Below are 23673 nucleotides of genomic sequence, written 5' to 3'. Positions count from 1 at the left end.
GAGCCGGGGAAGGCGGAGGACTGAAAGTGCGCGCGCGCCAGTGCGCACAAAGGCTGCGGAGGTTGCCACAGGCTTTCCCTAGTGGAAGGGAGTCAGAGGCTCCTGAATGCACTGAGCCCCAGTTCTGACTGCAGTGAACCCCAGTTCCAGGCGAGCCCCTGGGGACCCATGCTCTTGTGGGGGGAGTCTGGACTCTCGGGCAGAGACTCGGGAGCCGGGAAGGCAGAGGTCTGAAGACACGCACGTGCACACAAGGGCAAGGCTGATGGGAAGCCAAGACTGAGACTCCACCCCATCCAAGCTGAGCACAGAGGCTATTGCAATTTGGCAAGTCTAATCCTATAAGGCTGTCTCCAGCACCGAACTTCTCCCAGCATAGACACAGCTGATCCTTACAGCCAACTGGCCTGGAGGTCAATTCTTCCTAGTGATACCAACAACAATCAAGACTTAATTACAACAAGGCTGTACACACAGTCCACAAAGGGGTGCACCAAGAGTGTCCACCACAGGTTAACTGGGGAGGCAGACCCACTGGGCCATATTGGAAACCTAGCACACAAATCTACCTTACCAACTCAGGGAAGCAGTGAAAATGCGGCATCAAAGAATCAGATCACAAACGAAAGAAATGGAGGAAAACAAACGACTGGATATAGAATTCAAAACCACGGTTATAAGGCTTTTTAAGAATATCCTAGAAAAGGCCGATAAATATAATGAGACCCTCGAAGATATGAAAAAGGACCAACTAGAAATTAAACATACACTGACTGAAATAAAAAATAATATACAGAGACCCAAAAACAGACAAGAGGAACACAAAAATCAAGTCAAAGAATTGAATTACAAAGAAGCAAAAAACACTCAACCGAAAAAGCAAAAAGCAAAAAAAAAAATCCAAAAAGTTGAAGATAATGTAAGAAGACTCTGGGACAACTTCAAGCGTACCAACATCAGAATTATGGGGGTGCCAGAAGAAGAGAGAGAGAGCAAGATACTGAAAACCTATTTGAAGAAATAATGACCGAAAACTTCCCCCACCTGGTGAAAGAAATAGACTTACAAGTCCAGGAAGCCCACAGAACCCCAAACAAAAGGAATCCAAAGAGGACCACACCAAGACACATCATAATTAAAATGCCAAGAGCAAAAGACAAAGAGAGAATATTAAAAGCAGCAAGAGAAAAACAGTTAATTACCTACAAGGGAGCACCCATACGACTGTCAGCTGACTTCTCAACAGAAACTATGCAGGCCAGACGGGAGTGGCAAGAAATTTTCAAAGTGATGAATAGCAAGAACCTATAACCAAGATTACTCTACCCAGCAAAGCTATCATTCAGAATTGAAGGGCAGATAAAGAGTTTCACAGACAAGAAAAAGCTAAAGGAGTTCATCACCACCAAACCAGTATTATATGAAATGCTGAAAGGTATTCTTAAAGAAGAGGAAGAAGAAAAAAGTAAAGATAAAAATTATGAACAACAAATACATATCTATCAACAAGTGAACCTAAAAATCAAGTGAATTAAAAACCTGAGGGACAGAATAATCTGGTGAATATAATAGAATCAGGGGCATAGAAAGGGAGTGGACTGATAATTCTCAGGGGGAAAGGGGTATGGGGGGTTCATGAAGAGACTGGACAAAAATCATACACCTATGGATGAGGACAGTGGGGGGGAGGTAAGGGCAGAAGGTGGGGTGGGAACTGGGTGGAGGGGAGCTATGGGGAGAAAAAGGAGAAATAATTGTAATAATCTGAATAAAGATTTATTTAAAAAAAATAAATAAATAAAAATAAAAAAAATTCTATGTAAACAGAATACATAAGCTTTTGGATGCTCTGAAAGTCAGATTAAAAATAAATCATATAGAAAAAAAAAAAGAATTATCCCACTGAAAACCAGAAAGGCATAAAAAAAAAAAAAAAACAACTACTGAGTGCTTATGACCTCAAATATTTCATTTTCAAAATGCATGTATCCAGAAACTCCATACTGGTGAGCCTGATGTCAATTTCAAAGAGCTTCTAAAAATTTATACAACAGCAATGATTAAATGAGCCATTTGGAGTTTCAGGTCACTGAAATGAAGATTTTTTTTTAAAATGGGAAAGAAACTTTCTCAATGTGATTTTTATTATTTATTTAATATATTTTTATTGATTTCAGAGAGGAAGGGTGAGGGAGAGAGAGATAGAAACATTAATGATGAGAGAGTATCATTGATCGGCTGCCTCCTGCATGCTTCCTACTAGGGATTGAGCCTGCAACCCAAGCACATGCCCTTGACTGGAATCGAACCTGGGACCTTTCAGTCCGCAGTCCAATGCTCTATCCACTGAGAAAACCAGCTAGGGCATGGAGATCATTTTTAAAAAATATAAGACTCACAAATCAGGAAAATACCTTAGACATAATATACATCTTGATGTTAGTAAAGCCTCTTATTAAATCCTTACTGATAAGGTAGAGAAATATGAACTGATTAATGGATGCCTTTGGATGACTGACTGAATCCTCAAAAACATTGTCAGTCTAGAAGGAAATATCTAGTGGCCTATTAAAGTGTAAAGTACTAGCTCTATTCAATGATGGGTGGAGATATAAAAGACGTTAAATCTGCAAATGTCACAAAGCTGGGAGGGGTGGTTAAGAGAGTGTATGAAAGATTCAAAATTCAAAACTATATCCATAGATTAATGATAAGTTTAGATAAAAAAGAATCAGCTACACAAGTATAGGATAGGAGAGACTAAACTTAATCCTAATTCATGTGGGAATTTCAATGTGAAACAACGATAGGATGTGACTGTCATAATGCTAATGGATGCATAAATAAAAGTATTGTGCATCAAGGAAAGCAGCTCATAATTCACCATTCAGGCCATATTCAAATATTATTTTCAACAAAAGGGAAAGAGAGAATGATTAGAAATATTAAATAACGAGTTATCAATAAAAGGGTTACAAATTTGGTGAAGATCTTGGAAACCATCTCATACATCATGAGCAACCGAAATTTTGAAAACTGATTAGTGGTTTTGCATTGACTTTAACATGTGTTGTTTTTGTTTTGTTTTGTTTTGTTAATCCTCACCCGAAGATATTTTCCACTGATTTTTTTAGAGAGAGTGGAAGGGAGAGAGGAAGGGAAAGAGGGAGTGGGAGAGGGGGTGGGGAAAGAAAGAGAGAGAGCGATAGAGGGAAAGACAGAAACAGAGTGAGAAGAGAGAGAGAGAAACGTCAATGTGAGAGAGACACGTTGGTTAGTTGCTGGAACCTGAAACACAATCATGCCTTTACCTGAGAATCAAACCCAAGACTCTTCAGTGCTCAGGCCGATTCTCTAACCACTGAGTAACACCGGCCAGGGCTGACTTTGACATCTTAAGTCCCAGCTTATAGTTCAACTGCCAAAGGTTGCCCTTCACCCCACTTTGGTTACATATATCTATTTGGTAACATATTTATTTCATTTAGTATATCAATATTTTAATGTTTATATTTTTGTTTGCCAAGGAAACTAAACTCTGATGTATGGGAGATCACAGTACAGTCAATTTTTTTATTTCTCCCAGGAATCCAACTCTTTATGAAAGCTGGACAGTCATCTTGCCAGTCTTGCAAAGAGCCGCAGAGAGCTTTCTTGAAGCTGGGGTTATAACTCAGTAATACAGATAAGCCTTACAGCTGACACATTTCTTATGATTATGTAAATTTTACTATTAGTAAGGAGATTAAGACAGGACAAGTTTGTGTTAGTGTGGTGAAAAAAATTGTGATTAATTATGCTCTGTTTTTTTATGAATTAGTGGTTTTCGTGCATGCCATCAAATTAAACACTCGTTGTTGCTGACAGTGTAGGCTGACTTAACAGAGAAAGTTCTGTGGCATCACATTTGGATACCTTCTATTCCCTTCACCATAAGTTCCTTTTTCTTTTTTAAAAAAAATATATTGTATTGATTTTTTACAAAGAGGAAGGGAGAGTTAGAAACATCGATGAGAGAGAGACATCAATCAGCTGCCTCCTGCACACTCCCTACTGGGGATGTGCCCGCAACCAAGGTACATGCCCCTGACTGGAATTGAATTTGGGACCCTTGAGTCCGCAGGCCAATGCTCTATGCACTGAGCCAAACCAGTTAGGGCAGTGGTCGGCAAACTGCAGCTCTGTTGACTAATGAGTTTGCCGACCACTGGGTTAGGGCATAAGTTCCTTTTTCTTATACACTCGGAGCAAACCAAAAAGTTTGTGCTGTCACTGCAACACTCCCCAAGGGCAATATTATACACCTAATAGGAGCTCAGTTAATGCTTGCCTAATGAAGAATGACTGTTCTTATAACATTTCTTGGAAAAAAATCACCTAGATGCATAGTAAAGCTTTTAAATTTACCAATGAACAGAACACCTATCTAATACAGTATCATACCATTCAAAACCAGTCCTCTATAGAAAACACAATCTACCAGTGGGTTACTGAGAGGAGGAGCTTCATCTTGTACAATACACAGGAATTCTGGACCAAAAGTCCATTTACCAATAGTTAATTTGAACACTCCTCATAAACTGTGCAAGGGTATCATATCTTCTTACTTTATATTCCCCTTTCCAATTTCTACTAGATTTTGAGAAACTAATGGAAGTCAATGTAGGTGCTGCTCTGGTTAAAGCAAAGATACTCAGGCTGGTGGTGCTCAATGATTAGGGTCTCGGTGGGTTCACCAAAGGGTTTCCGGTTCGCTCCCCAGCCCACATCATGGCACGTTAGGGAGGTTAGGGAGGTGATGTATCTTTCTCACATGAATATCTCTCTCTCTCTCTCCTCCCCTCCCTTACACTCTCTCTAAAAAATAAATGGAAAAAATATCGTTGGGTGAGGAATAACAAAAATATAAAAATTAAACATTGGAACTTCTTGTTGAAGATGATATGCACCCCAAGTGATTATTAGTAAAAATAATTGAGCATTAGATCTGAAAGGGGCCATAAAGATTCATTTGTTTTACAGATAAGAAAATAGATGAAAATTTATTCATGATCCCCAAACCAATTAGTTGAAGCCCCTGTTTTTTGTTGTTGTTGCTGTTGTTTTCTCTTCTAGCCCAGAGCTCTTTCAGTGTGGTTTTCACTTAAATCAGGAAAAGGAGATGGTAAAAGACAGCCAAGTATTAGGAGAGATGAGATTTTTCTCTATTACCTACTTCTTTTCTCCCCATAGATTTAAATAAGTTCTAAGTCCCTACACAGGAGCGTAAATGGATGTTTACTTTGTGATGACCTTTTTGAAACTGGGGAATTTAAGAGGTCCTATCACCTATGTAAAATTTTTAACTGAGTTACATACTTTTGGTTCTCCATTCACTCTTCCTTCCATCTATTAGACCCGTAAAAGACCTTAGAAACTATCTAGTCTGTCTGTTTTGTTTCACCGATCAAAAAATTGAGGCTCAGAAACAAATTTATATTTGACAATAATCTTGGGGGAAAAATAAGTACTACACCCTTAGAAAAAGAGCAGTCAGAAATAAAACAATGAACTCTTGTGAAATATCCTAACACAGGACAATAAAATTGTGATTGTTTTTCAACAAGAAATTTCACACTATTATATACCACATATCATGTGTGAACAATCAGATAAATTACAAAACAGTTACATGCCCTATTACAGGAGACTAACATAAAATGGCACTGGATCGCCCTCTCTGATTTTGAGATACTAAGTAGCTAGATTTTGCAACCTTTTCTTTAAGAAGTTATCATTCAAGGTTACTTCATGGAGACAAAAGTATTTTTTATTTCTTTTTAAAAGTCATATGATGCTTTGATTAATCCTGAAATAAAAGAATTGTTCTGCATTCTTGTTTCAAGCGATAATCTTGTATGGCCCACATACCTAGGAGGCGGGGGAGGCTCCTTCCAGTCATTGGGTATGAGGTTGTAAATGCTCTCAGAAGGGCATGTTGGATCCATGGCCACCAAACGTCTCCTCAAAACTACTTTAAAAAAAAATCAAAATACCAGTATCTCCGTCCCTTTCTTCACTGCTTCCCCTTTCCTATCCTACTTTCTTGCCTTCTCAAGGAACTAAGGTTTCTCTCTTTCACACAGTCCCCCTGTGACCCCTTCTTGCCGTCCTCTCTTGGGAAGAGGAGATACCCTTTCTATTCCTCTTGGGGTTGCTGAGCGTCTAGACCGCGCGTTTGCCGTGGAAACAGTTACTAGGCAACGGGGAAGTGGGCGGCCCCACTGCAAAGCATGCTTCCTCTCGCCCGTCACCGCAGCCCATTCTTCTAACTGGAAAGCTCAGTATGGAGACCACTGTTTATATGTGCCTTTGGGAGTAATGGGGTGAAAAACGGCGTCCCTTTAAAAATGTTTTTTTCTGTCTCTGTATATATGGAGAAAGATTCAGACACAGAAGCCCAGTGGGCGTGCTGAGGTCACACAATAAGGCTCTTGCGCGCAGGTCCCAATTTCGGCAGGGGCGGGGCCAGAGGCCGACGCAGGGCCCACTTGGAGAGCGGACCAGGTAGGGGAGGGGCCGGAAATAGCTCGTAGGTGGAGCCTGACGAGAGTCACGTGCCTGATCCTGGGCGGCTCTGGAGGTGGGTGTGGCGGGCGGGAGCGCAAGGCTGCACCGGCGCAGGCGCAGGCGTGGGGGCGGTCCTGGCGAGGTCTTGAGCCTGGGCTGTGGTCGGGGGGCCAGGGCCGGAGATGTGGGGTTCGATCCCGAGGCGACACTGGCTGCTCCTGGACACTCCCTCCCATTTCTTTCTCTTTCCCCGTCTTCTCAGTGTGATTTTCTTGGTGAGTTATTATAGGAGGAAGAAAGGGAGGCCTAGTCCGCTCCCATGGCATGCCTTCTCTTCGCGCCCTCCCCTTTCTGCTCCTCGCTTGTCATCGTCATCACAGCTCATTTCTCGGCTGCTTCGGTCCTCGGCTGGCGGTGCTCGCTGTGCGCCCACGGCCGCCAGGCCTGCCATCCACCTGTCGCGCCCCGCTTCTCCCCCGGGCCCTGCGCCTCCCCTGTTTCTCAGCTTTACGCCCAGTCTCCCCTTTGATCGGGCCCCTCCTCTTAGGTCTTTCTCCACAAGTGTGTGGACTTGTTTTTTAAACGAGTAGCCTGAACCAGAGGAAGCCTTTTATATGGGCCTTGTAATTTTTGCCCATTTTTTTTTTGGGGGGTGTCCATTTTTGAAAATTGTCTTTTTGAGAAGCGGTTTTTGTCCGTTCTCAACCCATTTGATCTTCCATAAACCAACTTATACACGTGTGACTGCTGAGAGAAATTCATTTAAAAGCTTTTGCCATCCCAATCTCTAAAAGACATTTTGGCAATGTGATATGGGAAGAAAGATAGTCTGAACCAGCCTTACAGTGGTCACTCTGTCTAAAGCGAATAAAGATGCTCGAAGATGCGAGAGCGTGCCAGTTGCGGTCCTCTCAAATTTTTTTTTGTTTTTTGCTTAGCATGCGTAAAGAAAAACTTTGTTCTCTATACATGTTAAGATTTGAACTAAGGGCTCAGAATGATAATACCATTAGCCAAATGGATAGTCATTGGCCAAAACTTACAAATTTTCTAATTAGAAGGATCACTTGGGATTGGTTGTGTTAATCAGTTCCCTTAGGAGCCAGTAAGGGCAAAGAAGAGTATTTCTTCAGTTAGTAAGTACCAACTGGCTTTAGCTAATCTTAACTTCCTGGTGTTCCTGAATACAGTATTTTCACTGATGTCAGTATACTTATTGTGGTTTTAAAATTACTCAATAGAATTTAAGATCTTCTCACTATAGTATATTTAGTTTACAATCATGATGGAAGTTGTTAAATCATTTGGAAAGGAACTTTTTTTTTTCTTAGATGCTTGATCTGTAATTCTGCTTGTTTTTTTGAAAGTATGTTTACAAAGAATATATTTTTAATTTCTATATTTTCCTCAAAACGGCAGTACTGTTCAAGGAAATGCCTGTGTCCAATATGTCCACAGGAGATTAGTGCTGATATACCATCAGAGATATGCAACTTTTTTGTAAAGGGCTAGTTAATAAATATTTAGGCCTTTGCAGGTCTGATGGTGTCTGTTGCAACCACTCAACTCTACATTGTAGCTCATCAGCAGCCAAAGGCAGTACTGAAGAAATGAACAAATGGAAGCAAAGTTGTGTTGCTAATTTGGCCTGTGGGTTGTAGTTGGCACAGACCCTTGTTATAAATGGTTTCACATAAAAAGTAGGTGTGTTTTTTTCCCTAAAGATTATTTGAATCTACTTAGATGAATAAAACAGGTGTAGGTGGGAATACGAATATGATAATTGGGAGGAAAATAAACGCTTTATAAAGACAAATATACTTTAAAATATTTTTCTAAGTTATAAAATGGAAAAGTGTACTTTAAAAAGGCTTGAATTAAATACTCAAGACCATTAAGAGGATATCTAACAGCAAAAGGAAACAATAGGAATGTTTAGTCAGCTTTGATACTAAGATAAAAGCAATGATGAGTAGGAACTTGTAAAATCCCTATGATTACAACATGGCATGGAGTGTGTGATCCTTTCACCCTCTCCACTTCGAAATTCCTATGGAAGTAGGAGCTTGTTGAGAGGATTTTTGTTCAGAAGCAGCAGAGCTTTACCCCCACCCATCATTAGTTTATATCCTAGTATATTTTTATTTGTTCTTATTACTTGGAAAATAATTTAATGCTATAAAATGCAGTAATTTAAAAGAATTTTTAAAAACCTTAATATCTTCATAAGATAGTGGATTAGGTTTAGTCATCTGAGAAATTTAAATAGAAATTGCATTAATATAGGATGACAAACAAGTTCATTGAACTATATAGCCAGTTCTCATCAGGAGATAATTTTTGAAGTACTATGTCTTATTTTATTATGGAGGAGAATATAATAGCAAATATTTAAAATGGTGAAAAATGTTGAATCATTTTGACAATTTCCCAGGAGAATTGAAAACTAGGTAATTTTATAATGGCCAAGAGATTTGGTCTTTAAGTAAATGTTTTTGCTTTCTGATTCTTATGTGATTGACTTTCATTTAATTTCAAATAGTTTTGTCCTTTGGCTAAGGAAAAATTTCTTATTCATGACCATTAATACTGAAAAACATGCTAACATATAAATAAATGAAAAAATGTCTAATAACATGGCTTTGACTCATAAAAGAAAATGATATACAGTTGTCCTCACTTTTCACAGGTTCCATATTTGTGAATTCTGGCTAAAATTTATTTATAACCCCTAATTAATACATGCAGCACTTTTGTAGTCATTCTCAGACATGCACACAGTGGTGAAAAATTTGAGTTGTCTGATGTGCATGTTCCATGCTGAAGTCAAACAAGGTGACCCTCTGCCTTCTTGCTTCAGCTCTCATACTGTAGACAAGTGTCCTTTTCATGTTCTATTTAGTGCCACATTTTTCACATTTTTGTGCTTCTAGTTGGTGATTTTGCTGTTTAAAATGACCCCCAAGCAGAGTGCTGAAGTGCTGCCTAGTGTTCCCCAGGCAAGTGCTATCAGTGCCTTACAGAGAAAATGTGTGTTAGATTAGCTGCATTCAGGCATGAGTTAAGAGTGCTGTTGGCTGTGAGTTCATTGGTAATGAATCAACTGTATATGTTAAATAAGATGTCTTTAAACAGAAACACATATAAAACAAGGTTATGTATTTCTCAGAAGCAGTAGTTTAATATTCACTAATTCAATATTCCTGGTAACTTTATAGAACGCAAGTATCGTGAATAACAAGAATTGACTGTATTAAGTAAAATTCTGTTTCTAGATACAAGTTACATGCTGTGGGCATTATTCCATCTTCTCTTGTCATTTGCTTTGCTTGCATTGGATGTTGAAGTCCTAAAATTAGTTTGTGGCAAAAATGTTATAAAAGCAAAATTAGTATGTAGCTTAAGAATTCATCTTCTTTATTTTGCTTTAAAAAGATAATATTTGTTACATGTGCTAACACTTAACAGCGTTTTTTTCTAGAGTGAGGAAGATTTTTATGATGAAATAATATTGACACAGAATTAATAAATTGAACTGTCATGATTTTTTTTTTCTTTTCCCAAATCCTCACCCAAAGATATGCCTTTTTTCTGTTAATCTTTATAGAGAGAGGAGGGAGAGAGAAACATCATTGCCTCCTGTATGCACCCCCGCTAGGTATGTGCCTGACTGGGAATTGAACCTGCCACCTTTTGGTGTGTAGGACAACACTCCAACCAACAGAGCCACCCAACCAGGACCGTAATTTTCTATTTTATTTATTTATTTTTATTGATTTCAGAGAGGAAGGGAGGGGGGGGGAGAGAGAGAGAGAGAGAGAAACATCAATGATGAGAGAGAATCATTGATTGGCTGCCTCCTGCATGCCCCCACTGGGAATCGAGCCTACAACCTCGGCATATGCTCTTGACCAAAATCGAACTTGGGACCCTTCAGTCACAGGCCAACGCTCTATCCACTGAGCCAAAACCAGCTGGGGCCATAATTTTCTATTTTAAATTCATATTAAAGAAGGGAAAGTAGGGCTACAAAAGATAAAAGTGACGTTAACACATGTTTGTGTTACAGTCTTCTTTTAATGGAATTGATATTAAGTATTGTAGTAACCAGCATAAAGGGGAAGAAAAGATCAGTTAAAAGACTTGTGTCCAGATCTGGCCAAGTGATTCAGTTGGTTGGAGCATAGTCCCATACACCAAAAGGTTGTGGGTTCCATCCCTGGTTGGGGCAGGTATGGGAATCAGCCGACTGATATTTCTCTCACATGCATATTCATTTTTCTCTCTCTCTAAGTCAATTAAAAAAAAATCCTCGGGTGAAGATTAAAAAAAAAAAAAGACAAAATGTCCATAAAAACAAACCAGCTATTCAAGTAATACGGAATTATTACTAATACATCAAAAATTATGCATTGGGAAATAAAAAAAGAAGACATTGTGGTTTTATAAGCAAAAGTCTCCTGATTAGAAGGTTAATCAGGCTGTTTTATATACATTCCCTCAAAATTAGCTAGTGTATAATATTAGAATACAGTTTAATAAAAGAAGTTGCTGATATGGTTCAAGCATACAGTTCTCTGGTCCTTGGTTTTTCTCTAGGGAAAGGATTAGACTGTGTACGGTATGTCAAAACAGTTGACTTACAGGTGAGTACCACTGTTTTCTCTGAAGGCTTATAAATAAACAAAACCATTAAAAATATGCCTAATCTTTGTGCTAAGATATCCTGATTCAATTTATATCTTTTTAGCCCATTGTCATTGAGTGACTATGATTAATATTACTATACATATGAATATCCCTGTGTGCCAGCCACTGTTGATACATATTTTGAATTTATTAAAAATTAATTTAAATGGGCTAAGAGGTACCTGTGTGTGGCAAGTGCTTCATTTGTGCTTTTTACAGTGTGTATTAATACATGCAAATTATGTCTTGATTCACATTCTCATTTCATAGCTTTATTCCATGATTTATTTTCCTCTGATCACTAATATACAGTTAAATTCTTAAAATTTTAGGTGTCATTGTGAAAGATTTTATATATTTTATTATTTGGTTATATTTTATATTGCTTGATGGCAGAAATTTCTTCAATACGGTTTAGTAAAATTATTTTCTATGATAAGATACTGTTGAAAAAAGCAGTATCTCCATCTTTTAATAACAGACTTGGGAAAACGTGAAAAGGGTCCATTATTTTTTTGCACTTTAAATATTTCAAATGGGCATTGTAATAATAGAATAGTCTATGTGTGGAATTTTGTGATATTGTATGCAGTTATGATTAACTTGACATTTTTTCCATTATAGACACCACTTTTTTTGCAAAGATTGACTTTGTCTCACCATCTACAAACTCTTCATCAAGATTGGTACGTGTGTATCATATGTTTACAAGTCACTGGGAGTTAAGCACAGCACATACAAGTTGAAAAGCCAAATAAAGAAATGTATTCCTTCTCTTGACAGTTGCAATTTAACTTGTAAATTAAATTCAGTGTTAGTTTAAAATGGCTTAAATGGTTAATTACAGAACAAAGTTTGAGTAGAATTGATAATCAGAATAGTAAATGATTGAAAGTTTTCAGAACATATTTAAGCGTATCATCTAACATTTAATATGGTGTAGTTGCATTTTGGTTCTACTACAGAATGTGTGAAAAGCCCCACTGTGTAGTGGTCAAATTATCTTAGTCAATTTAAATGAATATTGCAGAAGTTATTAAGTTGCATTTTACATGTGACTAAATTTTTGACTTGTCTGGCATACATTTATGTTTTAATGGTGAGTATATTTCTAAAAACAGGAATTTGACCAGTATCCAAAGCTGCTTTGGATTTCAGAATAAGTTTTCCCTCTTGTTATTGATAACATTCTTGAGGGTTTTTTTTCTGTCACTCTGGAGTGTGGAATTTGAATTAAGTCTCTTCACTGATGATGTTTATAGGACAGAGACTAAAGTGATGGTCCCATGCAGATAAGGTTATAGATATGTGGCCTTTGACCTTGCTGCAGATCATCACTTTAACTATTTGCATAATGTTACACTTTTCATTCTAGCTTATTTTAAAAAGTCTTCAATATGAAGAATATGTAAGAAAGATTCTTAATAGTATGCATAGAAAAGGCACATAGAAATAAAATATACCTGTGCTCTATAGTTTGGAAAGTTATTTAAGCATTTTATAAGCAAATATTTTATTCTGATTTCCTGTTGTGAATACTGTATCTAAGAAATGTATGAGTAACATGATAGTCTATAAACATGTTCATATAACTAAAGAGAAATTAAATATAAAAACAATCATCTTTTTGTGAATTCTAAGCAACTAACATTCCAACTTTAAATAATCCTTATTATATGGGTTATAAAACATAAAACAATTTTCATTACAGGAAAAATAAATACTAATTTGATTTAGTATATTTTTTCAAAAAGCACCTATGATAATGGCATTTTCTGAATAAAGTTTCTGTTGCTTAATTGCTACAAATTATTAAAGTTTTGATTATTCAGTATCTTGAGATTTGAAAAGATTTTTAAAGATATAATTATGCCATATATGGGAATTTGGATTCAAATACTTTTAAAAAATATCCCATAAATTTGGAAGATTTTAAAATAGTTTATGTACTGTGGACATGGTTATATTCACTCCTGTGAGGATTTTAAGTCTGTTGAAATTAGTAACCAAATGTCCTTTCTTGTTTTTATGTTTTGAAAAGGATTAAAGCCAGTTTTTAGGTTGGCTTTGGCAAAAAAAAAAAAAAGTGAAAAGAGAATGCTCCACTTTAATCGATGTCAACATCTGAAACAAATAACCCAGAAATGTTTTTCTTTTATACATGATAAAACGGATAAACATGCACAGCTATATCTTTCAAGAACCTTTGCACTTGCGGAATTAAGGAAGTCATATCACTCAACTCACTCTCTTGTTGGAGACAAAAATATTATCCTGATGGGATTGCCTGGAGCTGGGAAAACAACAGTAGGCAGAATAATAGGGCTGAAACTAGGCTGTTGTGTCATAGATGTGGATGATGATATCCTTGAAAAAACCTGGAATATGAGTGTGTCTGAAAAATTACAGGATGTTGGTAATGAACAATTTTTAGAAGAGGAAGGAAAAGCTGTGTTAAACTTCTCTACATCTGGAAGTGTGATTTCCCTTACTGGGTCTAACCCAATGCATGATACTAGCATGTGGCATCTGAAGAAAAATGGAATAATTGTATACCTGGATGTACCTCTAATAGATATAGTTAACCGTCTAAAATTAATGAAAATAGATAGGATTGTAGGTCAGAATTCTGAGATAGCTATGATAGACTTACTTAAATTTAGAAGACAGTATTATAAGAAGTGGTATGATACCCGTGTTTTTTGTGAAAGTGGGGCTTCCCCAGAGGAGGTAGCTGACAAAGTGCTTAATGAAGTTAAAAGATACCAAGATGTGGACTCAGAAACATTCATTTCAACAAGACACATTTGGCCTAAAGACTGTGAACAGAAGGTTACGACAAAATTCTTTAGTGAAGCTGTGATTGAGGGGTTAGCTTCTGATGGTGGACTCTTTGTTCCTGAGAAGGACTTTCCAAAATTAAACTGTGGGGAGTGGAAAAGATTAGTAGGAGCAACCTACATAGAAAGAGCACAAATACTGTTGGAAAAGTGTATACATCCTGCTGACATACCTGCTGCCAGATTGGGAGAAATGATTGAAACTGCTTATGGGGAAAACTTTGTCTGCTCAAAAATTGCCCCTGTCAGGCATCTTTCAGGCAACCAGTTCATCCTGGAGTTGTTTTATGGACCAACAGGATCATTTAAAGATTTGTCTTTACAGCTTATGCCTCATCTTTTTGCACACTGTATTCCACCCAGTTGCAATTATATGATACTTGTAGCAACTTCAGGAGACACAGGGAGTGCTGTCTTAAATGGTTTTAGTAATCTTAATAAAAATGACAAGCAAAGAATAGCTGTGGCCACGTTTTTTCCTGAGGATGGAATAAGTGATTTTCAAAAAGCACAGATAATTGGCAGTCAGGAAGAAAATGGATGGGCAATGGGTGTCAAGTCAGATTTTGATTTTTGCCAGACAGCTATAAAAAGAATTTTTAAAGATTCTGACTTTACTGGCTTTCTTACTGTGGAATATGGAACAATCTTAAGTTCAGCTAATTCCATAAACTGGGGCCGATTGCTTCCCCAAGTAGTTTATCATGCTTCTGCATATCTTGATCTTGTTAGCCAAGGCTTTATTTCCTTTGGAAGCCCAGTGGATGTCTGTATTCCCACAGGAAACTTCGGTAACATTTTAGCTGCAGTGTATGCCAAAATGATGGGAATCCCTATTCGAAAATTTATTTGTGCCTCTAATCAGAACCACGTTTTGACTGACTTTATAAAAACAGGACATTATGACCTAAGAGAAAGGAAATTAGCACAGACTTTTTCACCAGCAATAGATATTCTTAAATCTTCAAACCTGGAACGACATTTACACTTGCTGGCTAATAAAGATGGACAATTAATGACAAAATTATTTAATCAATTAGAAGAGCAGCATCACTTTCAGATAGAAAAGAATCTAGTTGAGAAACTTCAGCAGGATTTTGTAGCCGACTGGTGCTCTGAGGGAGAGTGCCTCGCAGCTATTCACTCCACCTACAGTAATTCTGGGTATATTTTGGATCCACACACTGCTGTTGCAAAAGTGGTTGCAGATAGAATTCAAGACAAAAGTTGCCCAGTGATTGTCACATCTACAGCTCATTACTCAAAGTTTGCACCTGCTATCATGCAGGCCTTAAAGATTCAAGAAATCAACCAAACTTTGTCAAGTCGGCTTTATTTATTGAATTCATACAATGCATTACCTCCACTACATGAGGCTTTATTAGAGAGGACAAAACAGCAAGAGAAGATGGAGTATCAGGTCTGTGCAGCTGACGTGAATGTCCTGAAGAGTCATGTGGAAAAACTAATACAAAATCAATTCATATAAGTTTTCTGAGTAAAATAATTTTTTTGTTAATAACCATGCAATAATAAATCACAAAAATTGATTTGGCGTACAATAGTCTTTTTTTATTTAGCTATGTCTATATTATTATCTTTTGGAATTTCAATAGCCTAACCTCTAGAACTGAACTTTCTACCTCTACATGCTCCTTGGATCCTTAAAAGGTACCTGTCACTTAATCTAGAAGTGGCAAAAAGGTAGCATAGTGCGCAGACCCTTGTGCTATTATTGTACTCTTCTGTTTACTCACATTGCATCAGTTTCCAATTCCTACCTCCACTTTTAGGTGGACCAAAATGCCTGGTATTTTATTTGGCAATTAAAATATTTAAACACAGTTGTTAACAACGACTACATTTGTAACCATTACTAGTTCTCTTCTGATGAGAAAGATAATTTACCGCTCAAATGGCTAATTTGTATGGAGGAAGTAGGTTATCTGCTAAGATAGAGCCAGTGTTTTTAACTCTACTCAGAATCCATTTGGGCTACAAATAATTATATGTAAGTGACACCATCCAAATTAGGTAAGTGTTCTGTTTTCCATTCTCCTTTGGATGTTTATAGTTAGAGTGACGTAGTTTGAAAATCAGGACACATGATTTAAATCCAAGATGTAATAATCAACAGACCTACTTCGAAGTGGATTCAGAAATAAAATGGCTTACCTATTTCAAGATAAATTTTTTTCCAAAATTCAGTGTATTTGAAGTTTTATTAGAAGTATGTTTATAGTTGTAGGTACCAGTGTCCCTATATTATTTGGAGTCCATTCTTCTATACCTATTGTCTCCCTTTTCGATGAGCATTGCTTTTTTTGACGACAACTAAAACCACACACAATTGATGCACATATTTAATTTTTCTTTCTTTGTAGTAGTAATACATTTTAACCATACATTTGTGAATTTGCTGGATGCTTGATTTCTGAATTAAAGATGGTCGCTGAAAGGAACTGTTAGTGTAAGGGACTACTCTCAACCACAAGATGGCATTCCTAACATAATTTGTCTTTGCTGATTAACATTTTACCTTATTTTTTGGTAGAGCTAGCTCCATGAAAAAAACATAAAAATTGTAAGAACTTTTACCATTTGCAACAGCATGGATGGAACTGGAGAGCATTATGCTAAGCGAAATAAGCCAGTCGGAGAAAGATAAGTATCACATGATCTCACTCATATGTGGGATATAATGATCAACATAATTTGACAAGAATAGATCGATCTATAGACAAATGGTAGGGGACGGGAGGGTTAGAGAGAAACCAAAGGACTTACATGCATGCACATTAGCATAACGAATAGACACAGACACTGGGGCGGTGGGGGCTTGCCTGAGCTGGGAAGAGATGGGAGAGGGGGTCAATTGGGGAAAAAGGAGACATATGTAGAACTTTAGACAATAAAAAGAAATTGTAAGAAAAAGTAATAGGTTAATGAGCATGAATAATTTTTTTAAACATGCAAACCAATTATGTGTTAACCTTGGCTTTCTGTCTTCTAAAAAGGCAGAGGTTTGGTGGAGCTGGGCAAAGGAGGTGTGGAAATTAGGGACATCTGTAATACTGTCAACAATAAAACAAAGTTCTAGAACCAAAAACTGAAAACCAGGAGCAGTTATACGAAAATAATAGAGGTTTCAAAGTTCACTCTTAGTTATTTTATCATTTCCTTTAAGGATATTTGTTTCAGTAGATGGCATATTTAGAAAATACATCCAGATGTTCACTATGTGTATGAGAATACACTTTTTCTGAAAGAGGGAGGGACAGTGTTTAATGAAAGACAACTTCTGCCCTCAATAACTGTAGTTGAGACAACATAAAAAATCATGTACAACATAAAAGAGTTATTGCAAGACAGTCTGTGAGTAAGTGAAACATGAATGATACAGTCAATTGTTGTAAGATTTAAGGAAAGGATTACCATGCAATAGTCAGAAAAGGTTTCAGAGGACATTGAAGATGTGGTGAGTCTTGAAGGATGGGAAGACTTTCTGGAAAAAAAGGAAAAGGAAATACATTGCAGACAGAGAAAAGGGAAATACGTAAGGTAAAATGTCCAAGAAAGCACCTGCATTTACCTGTGGTCAGTTTGTTCTCAGATACTTTCACTTTTTCTCAAAACCAACTTTGATCATTTCCTCTCAGCTAATGATCTTACCTCATTCAAGAGGAGGAACAAGCCATCAGATATGAAATACCTTGGTTTCCCATCACCAAATGTATAAATCTGCTCACCTGTTTCTATTCTTTTCTACTCCACTTTGATTGAAATTTGGTAGAATCCCACCTCCTTTCAAAGGTTGACCGCTTCAGGTGTGCCTTGGACTCTGTCCTTCCGAATACTTAAGTAACTTGTTACATCAGTTTTCTCCTTTCTTGTTTCTTCAACTTCTCCTCTCCAATGTAACCGTTCTTTCTACGCCATTCAGCTCTCGATTCCTATCTTAAGCATAAGAGCACAACAAAGTCTAAACTTCCACATATTTTCACTATTTTTTATTTATGTCCCAATCAAGGTCAAGCCTCTTTAAAAAGAGTTGTCTACATACAGGTCTCTACTTTCTTTCCTCCAATTTTCTCCAGAGTATGTACAAAGTATGTGTTTAAGGATGAATAATTAATACCCATGTAGTCACCACCTCTCTTTAAAAATAAAACATTACTTATAACTTTGATACCCACTATAGCTCCTCTTTGATACATTCACTTCCCTCCTCCAGAGGTACCACTATTCTAGATTTTCTGTTCATCATTCCCTTGTTTGTATTTGTAGTTTTGCACTGCTTAGTTTTGCCTCCTTTTAAGTGTTATATAAATGGAGTCATACTATATGTATACTTCCATCACCTTTTGCTAAAAAACTTTAAAATCAATCCAGATGAGTGAAGCCACAGTTCATTAATTTATTACTATGTAATATTCTATTGTATGAGTAGCACAATCTATCCATTTAACAGTTAATGGACATTCAAATTGTCTGATTTTTATCTGTTCTTATATCCAATAGGCATACTGTTTTTTAAAATTTGTATTGAAGGCTAATGAATATGGACTTCCAAACATTTGTCATTCTTTCTAATGACATTAAGAATGGATTTAATAACTTGGCATTATTAAAATAAAAATTTATGGTTTATGAAATGAAAATTATCAATTTTTAGGCTACAGTTATAATTTCTAGCTTTTACTATCTTTGAAATTATTTTAAAATGTCATAAATATAGTGAATTTATAAGATTTTTTAGAAGAAGTTAGATTTTTAAATTACATATTAATGAAAATTGTAATATATGTTTCCATCAAAATAGAGTTTGAAATTGATAAATTGTTTCATATGAAGTTTTTGTTAGGTTTTAATAGCAATTCACTTTCAAAAATACTTACAGCAAATACTGTTTCAATCCATGAAATCCTTTATAAAGATTTTATAATTCAAATTATTTAATGTTAGTGAAAAAGAGCTGTTTTTTATGTGAACTTCATAGAAACATAAATAATACAGTTTTTGTCCCAATCAAGGAACATGAATAAAACCTATGAAATAAGAGAAACCAAGATGGCGGCATAAGGTATACACCGGTATGTGCTGCCTCTTACAACCACACCAAAACTACAACTAAAAGACAAAACGTCTATCACCCAGAACCATGGGAAAGCTGGCTGAGTAGAAGTTCTACAACTAGAAGGAAAGAGAAAAGAGCATTGAGATGTGCACGAGCGTGGAAAAGCTGAGGTACACAGGTGCGCGAATCGGGCTGGCAGTTGGCGACTGGGTGCACTGTTTCTTTCAACCCGAAGGGAGACACAGCTCCCCATTACTCTGAACTCCAGTTTCCGGTGAGACTCTGGGGACCCAGACCCCTACGGGGAGAAGCTGGACTGTCTGTCATTGGGTCAGAAAGTGAGGGTGGCTTTCTTGCAGAGGTGTGCGCAGGAATCGTTGTTTACTGCGCTGGGGCGTGGGATGCAGGGACTTGGAAACGCTGAGACACAGAGACAGTTGACTGGCAGCCATCACTGTTTGCCATGCCCTAGTGACTCCGAGACCCCACCCCACCTAATTTACAAACCCACCCAAACTGTGCGCCACGGCTTTTGCATATAAATGGCCTGCCCTATCACAGCTTAACCTAACAAACTGCAGCTCTGGTCAGACGAGGAGAAATCTGCAGACCTTGCTGTAGCTCCTGCAGGGTGGCCTCAGACAGCAGCTGTCCTGCATGCCATTGGAGATCCAGAAGCCAGTTTACCTAGTGGTCAGTGTGAGACACCAGATTGCAACTCCTCACATCCATAAGTGACACATTCAAGAGGCAGACTCAGTGAGCACCAAAGCCCCACTGAAACAAGTCCTGCACCATAAGGGTGTCTCCAGCACAGTAGTTCTTCCATAATAGACACAGCGGGTCCTCACAGCCAATTGGCCTGGAGGTAAATTTCTCCCAGTATACCAACAGCAATCAAGGCTTAACTACAAGAAGACTGTGCACTCAGCCTACAAAGGGGTGCACCAAGAGTATCCACCTCAGGTGATTGGGGAGGCTGAACCACTGGGCCCATATAGATCACCTAACACACAAAGCCACTCCATCAACACAAGGAAGCAATCAGAATGCGGAGACAAAAGAAACATGCCATGAATGAAAGAAATGAAGGAAAGCAAACTACTGGACATAGAGTTCAAAACCACATTTATAAGGTTACTCAAGAATATTTTAAAAACCTCTGAGGAACTTAGACCTTTAAAGATCTTAATGAGAATGCCAAAAAACTGGAAAAGGACCAGTCAGAAATTAAGCATACACTGTCTGAAATAAAGAATATACAGAAATTCAACAGTAGATCAAAGGACCCCAAGAATCAAACCAAAGATTTGAAACATGAGGAAACAAAAAACATCCAACCAGAAAAATAAAAAAAAAGAATCCAAAAATATGAAGATAGTGTAAGGAGCTTCTGGGACAACTTTAAGTGTACCAACATCCGAATTATTGGGGTGCCAGAAGAAGAGAGAGAGCAAAATATTGAAAACCTATTAGAAGAAATAATGACAGAAAACTTTTCCTACCTGGTGAAAGAAATAGACTTACAAGTCCAGGAAGAGCAGAGAACCCCAAACAAGAGGAATCCAAAGAGGACCACACCAAGACACATCATCATTAAAATGCCAAGGGCAAAAGACAAAGAGACAATCTTGAAAGCAGCAAGAGAAAAACAGTTAGTTACCTACAAGGGAGCACCCCTACAACTGTCAGCTGATTTCTCAATAGAAACTATGCAGGCGAGAAGGGAGTGGCCAGAAATATTCAAAGTGATGAATAGCAAGAACCTATAACCAAGATTACTCTACCCAGCAAAGCTATCATTCAGAATTGAAGGTCAGATAAAGAGCTTCACAGATAAGAAAAAGCTAAAGGAGTTCACCAAAACAGGATTATATGAAATGCTGAAGGGTATTCTTTAAGAAGAGGAAGAAGAAGAAAAAGGTAAAGATAAAAATTATGAACAACAAAATGACAACAAATACATACCTATCAACAAGTGAATCTAAAAATCAAGTGAATAAAAAATCTGATGAACAGAATAAACTGATGAATATAATATAATCAGGGGCATAGAAAGGGAGTGGACTGACAATTCTCGGGGAAAAGGGTGTGTGAGGGGTGCGGGAAGAGATTGGACAAAAATCTTACACCTATGGATGAAGACAGTGGCGGGGGTTTAGGGCATGGGGTGGGGTGGGGAACCAGGTGGAGGGGAGCTATGGGGGAAAAAAAAGAGGAACGTATGTAATAATTGTAACGGAGCGCATCCCCCGGAGATAGACCACCGAGACCAATTGGATCAAACAGGGAAAAAGTTTATTGCAGATTCGAATCTGGGCCCCACCGTAGCTGACGCAGCAGCAGGCAAGTGCTGTGGTGAGAGCGCCGTTGAAAGGGGCAGTCCCTTCCTTTATACCCCTTCCCTCTATAACCGTTGGCCTGGCATTCCCTGATTGGCCCTTTTGAATGACCCGCGAATGTGGGACCCCTTTGTCCTGGACTTTTCCTAATATGGTTCGCTTGCGCAGTGAGGAAGTTCTACACCGGACCTTTCCCTATATGGGTTGTTCGTTACAGAGACAGCTCTGTAATGCCTCTGGAAGGTAGGGGAGTGGTGGTCAGGCAGAAACTATTTCTTTTATTTATGGAACGGGGAGTTCTATAGTGCCTGCGGTGGGGGGGGGGGGGGGGTGTGACCTCTCCAAGTGGTTGTTTTAAATTTTTCTACTCTGACTCTAGACCCCGAGGTCTAGTCCCTTCCTGCCCTCCACAATAATCTGAACAATAAAGATTTATTAAAAAAATAAAACCTATGAAATAATTATTTGTGTGAGCCCCATCTGTATACTCCACAACCATAAAATTGTTAGTTTTAACTCTTTGAAACTTTGAAAATAAATAGCCTCCTTCAAAATCAAAGTTAGAATAAGCTCCTCTGATTAAAAAAATAACAACACAAAGTGAAGAAAGTTGCCAGTGTCTTGGGAAAGGTACCTGTCAAAAACAAGAAATCAAATTGTATAATGTATAGCAATACTCTGATCAATTGGCAATATTTTGACTGAAGCCCAACATACAAAATTTGAATTTGTTTCCTAGAGAACGCTGCATTGCTCAAGTTAGCTATTTTTCTTTTTAAGCTCTTGTTCTGAGTTCTTGTGACTTTCTTCATCTAAATAACAATTGTCTGGAGATGTCACTGCACTGAAATTACTATGCAGATGTGGCATTACTTTTTCAGTTATCATTATAGACTTCATTAAGATGCTTTAGTGGCTATAAAATGCAGAGTTACTAATATGGGTTAAATTTCTTATGTAAATATTAGGGGAAATTATAATTTTAAATTACATAATTAATAATGAATTGTTTTAAATAAATCCTCATATTTGGTAAGTCCTAAAAGTAGTCAATTTAATACCATCTAATAAATTTAATGGTATCCTTGTGAGAGTATTTGTTTTTTATTTGAGAGAGAGAGAAACATTGACTTGTTGTTCTACTTATTTATGCATTCATTGATTGTTTTCTGGATGTGCCCTGACTGGGGATCAAACTCATAACCTTGGTGTACCGGGATGATGCTCTAACTAAATGAGCTACCCAGCCAGGGCTTTGTGAGTGTTTTTTTTTTTAACTAATGCTTTATTACTGTTCATATGAGTTTGACTACTCTAGATACCTCATATTAGTGAAATCATACAATATTTAACTTTTTGTGACTCTCAGCACAATGTTCTTAAGTTACCATTCATGTTGTACCACATTTTGTTTATGCATTCATCCATTGATGGTCATTTGGGTTGTCTCTACATTTTGGCTATTGCTATAAACTTGGGTGTACAAATATCTCCTCAGGACCCTGCTTTCAATCCTTTTGAATATATACCCAAAAGAGTTGCTGGATTATATAGTTCTATTTTAACTTTGTTTTCCATAGCAACTGCACCATCTAATATTCCCATCAATGGAAACTTGTGTTGTTTTTAAAAAGTTATATATACACCTAGTTTTAAAAATCCAATAGTTTTAAAAAGCTATAATGAATCAGTGATCCCCTGTATTTATCCTTCTCATACCCACTTCCCAGAGGTAACTATTTTCAAATCAGCTTTTGCTCTGGATTTTTTTCTTATTTCTTGATTACATGCTTAACTGCTAATCTGAATTTTAGCTTCAGATATTATTTATTTACATTTTTGTATGAAAGATATTTCTCCTACTTCCACTGTCCTGCCCCACTAACCATTCATTTCCTTACCATTTAGCCTCTCAATATGGATATGTTATCATTTTGGGTTAGATCAGTATTAGTGTTTGCATTATTACAACTATAAATATTATTCACAGCTAAATTACATTATGTATTATAATTTTTGATTTTGTATTATTTTTGGAGTTCATAATTATATTTATTTTATTTGCTTAGCTTCTTAAATATATCCCTTTTGGAGCCATCTGTTTTCCTATTCCAATGCAAATTGGTTGATCTCGGACTGTTACACAACTGTTAACCATGGATCTCTAGTTATCTCC

General features: G+C 37.3%; 2 protein-coding genes across 3 annotated transcripts in view; one reads left to right on the top strand and one right to left on the bottom strand.

The window, feature by feature from the left end:
• The window catches only part of ENKUR (enkurin, TRPC channel interacting protein), a gene marked incomplete at both ends in the record, with an annotated part of 32880 nt that extends 26893 nt beyond the window's left edge, over nt 1-5987 (bottom strand). Inside the window, one exon of the mRNA XM_080668041.1 lies at nt 5911-5987. Coding sequence (XP_080524167.1) covers nt 5911-5987 — 77 coding nt within the window. The remainder of the gene's footprint in view (nt 1-5910) is intronic.
• A 628-nt stretch (nt 5988-6615) lies between these two features.
• THNSL1 (threonine synthase like 1) lies at nt 6616-15627 on the top strand. Of its 2 annotated transcripts, XM_080651293.1 has the most exons (4): nt 6662-6824; nt 11149-11195; nt 11863-11924; nt 13280-15627. In XM_080651293.1, exon 4 carries the CDS (start codon nt 13336-13338, stop codon nt 15565-15567), a length of 2232 nt encoding a protein of 743 aa, XP_080507419.1. In that variant the 5' UTR covers nt 6662-6824; nt 11149-11195; nt 11863-11924; nt 13280-13335; the 3' UTR covers nt 15568-15627. The 2 variants fall into 2 exon arrangements, with proteins under 2 accessions (XP_080507420.1, XP_080507419.1); XM_080651294.1 differs by lacking the exon at nt 11149-11195 and having other exon boundaries at nt 6616-6824.
• Nucleotides 15628-23673: the final 8046 nt, after the last annotated feature.

Source organism: Plecotus auritus (assembly GCF_963455305.1).
Source record: "Plecotus auritus genome assembly, chromosome: 1".
Classification (NCBI taxonomy): domain Eukaryota; kingdom Metazoa; phylum Chordata; class Mammalia; order Chiroptera; family Vespertilionidae; genus Plecotus; species Plecotus auritus.
Note: the sequence above shows the minus strand (reverse complement) of the source record. Positions and strands in the feature narration are given on the sequence as shown.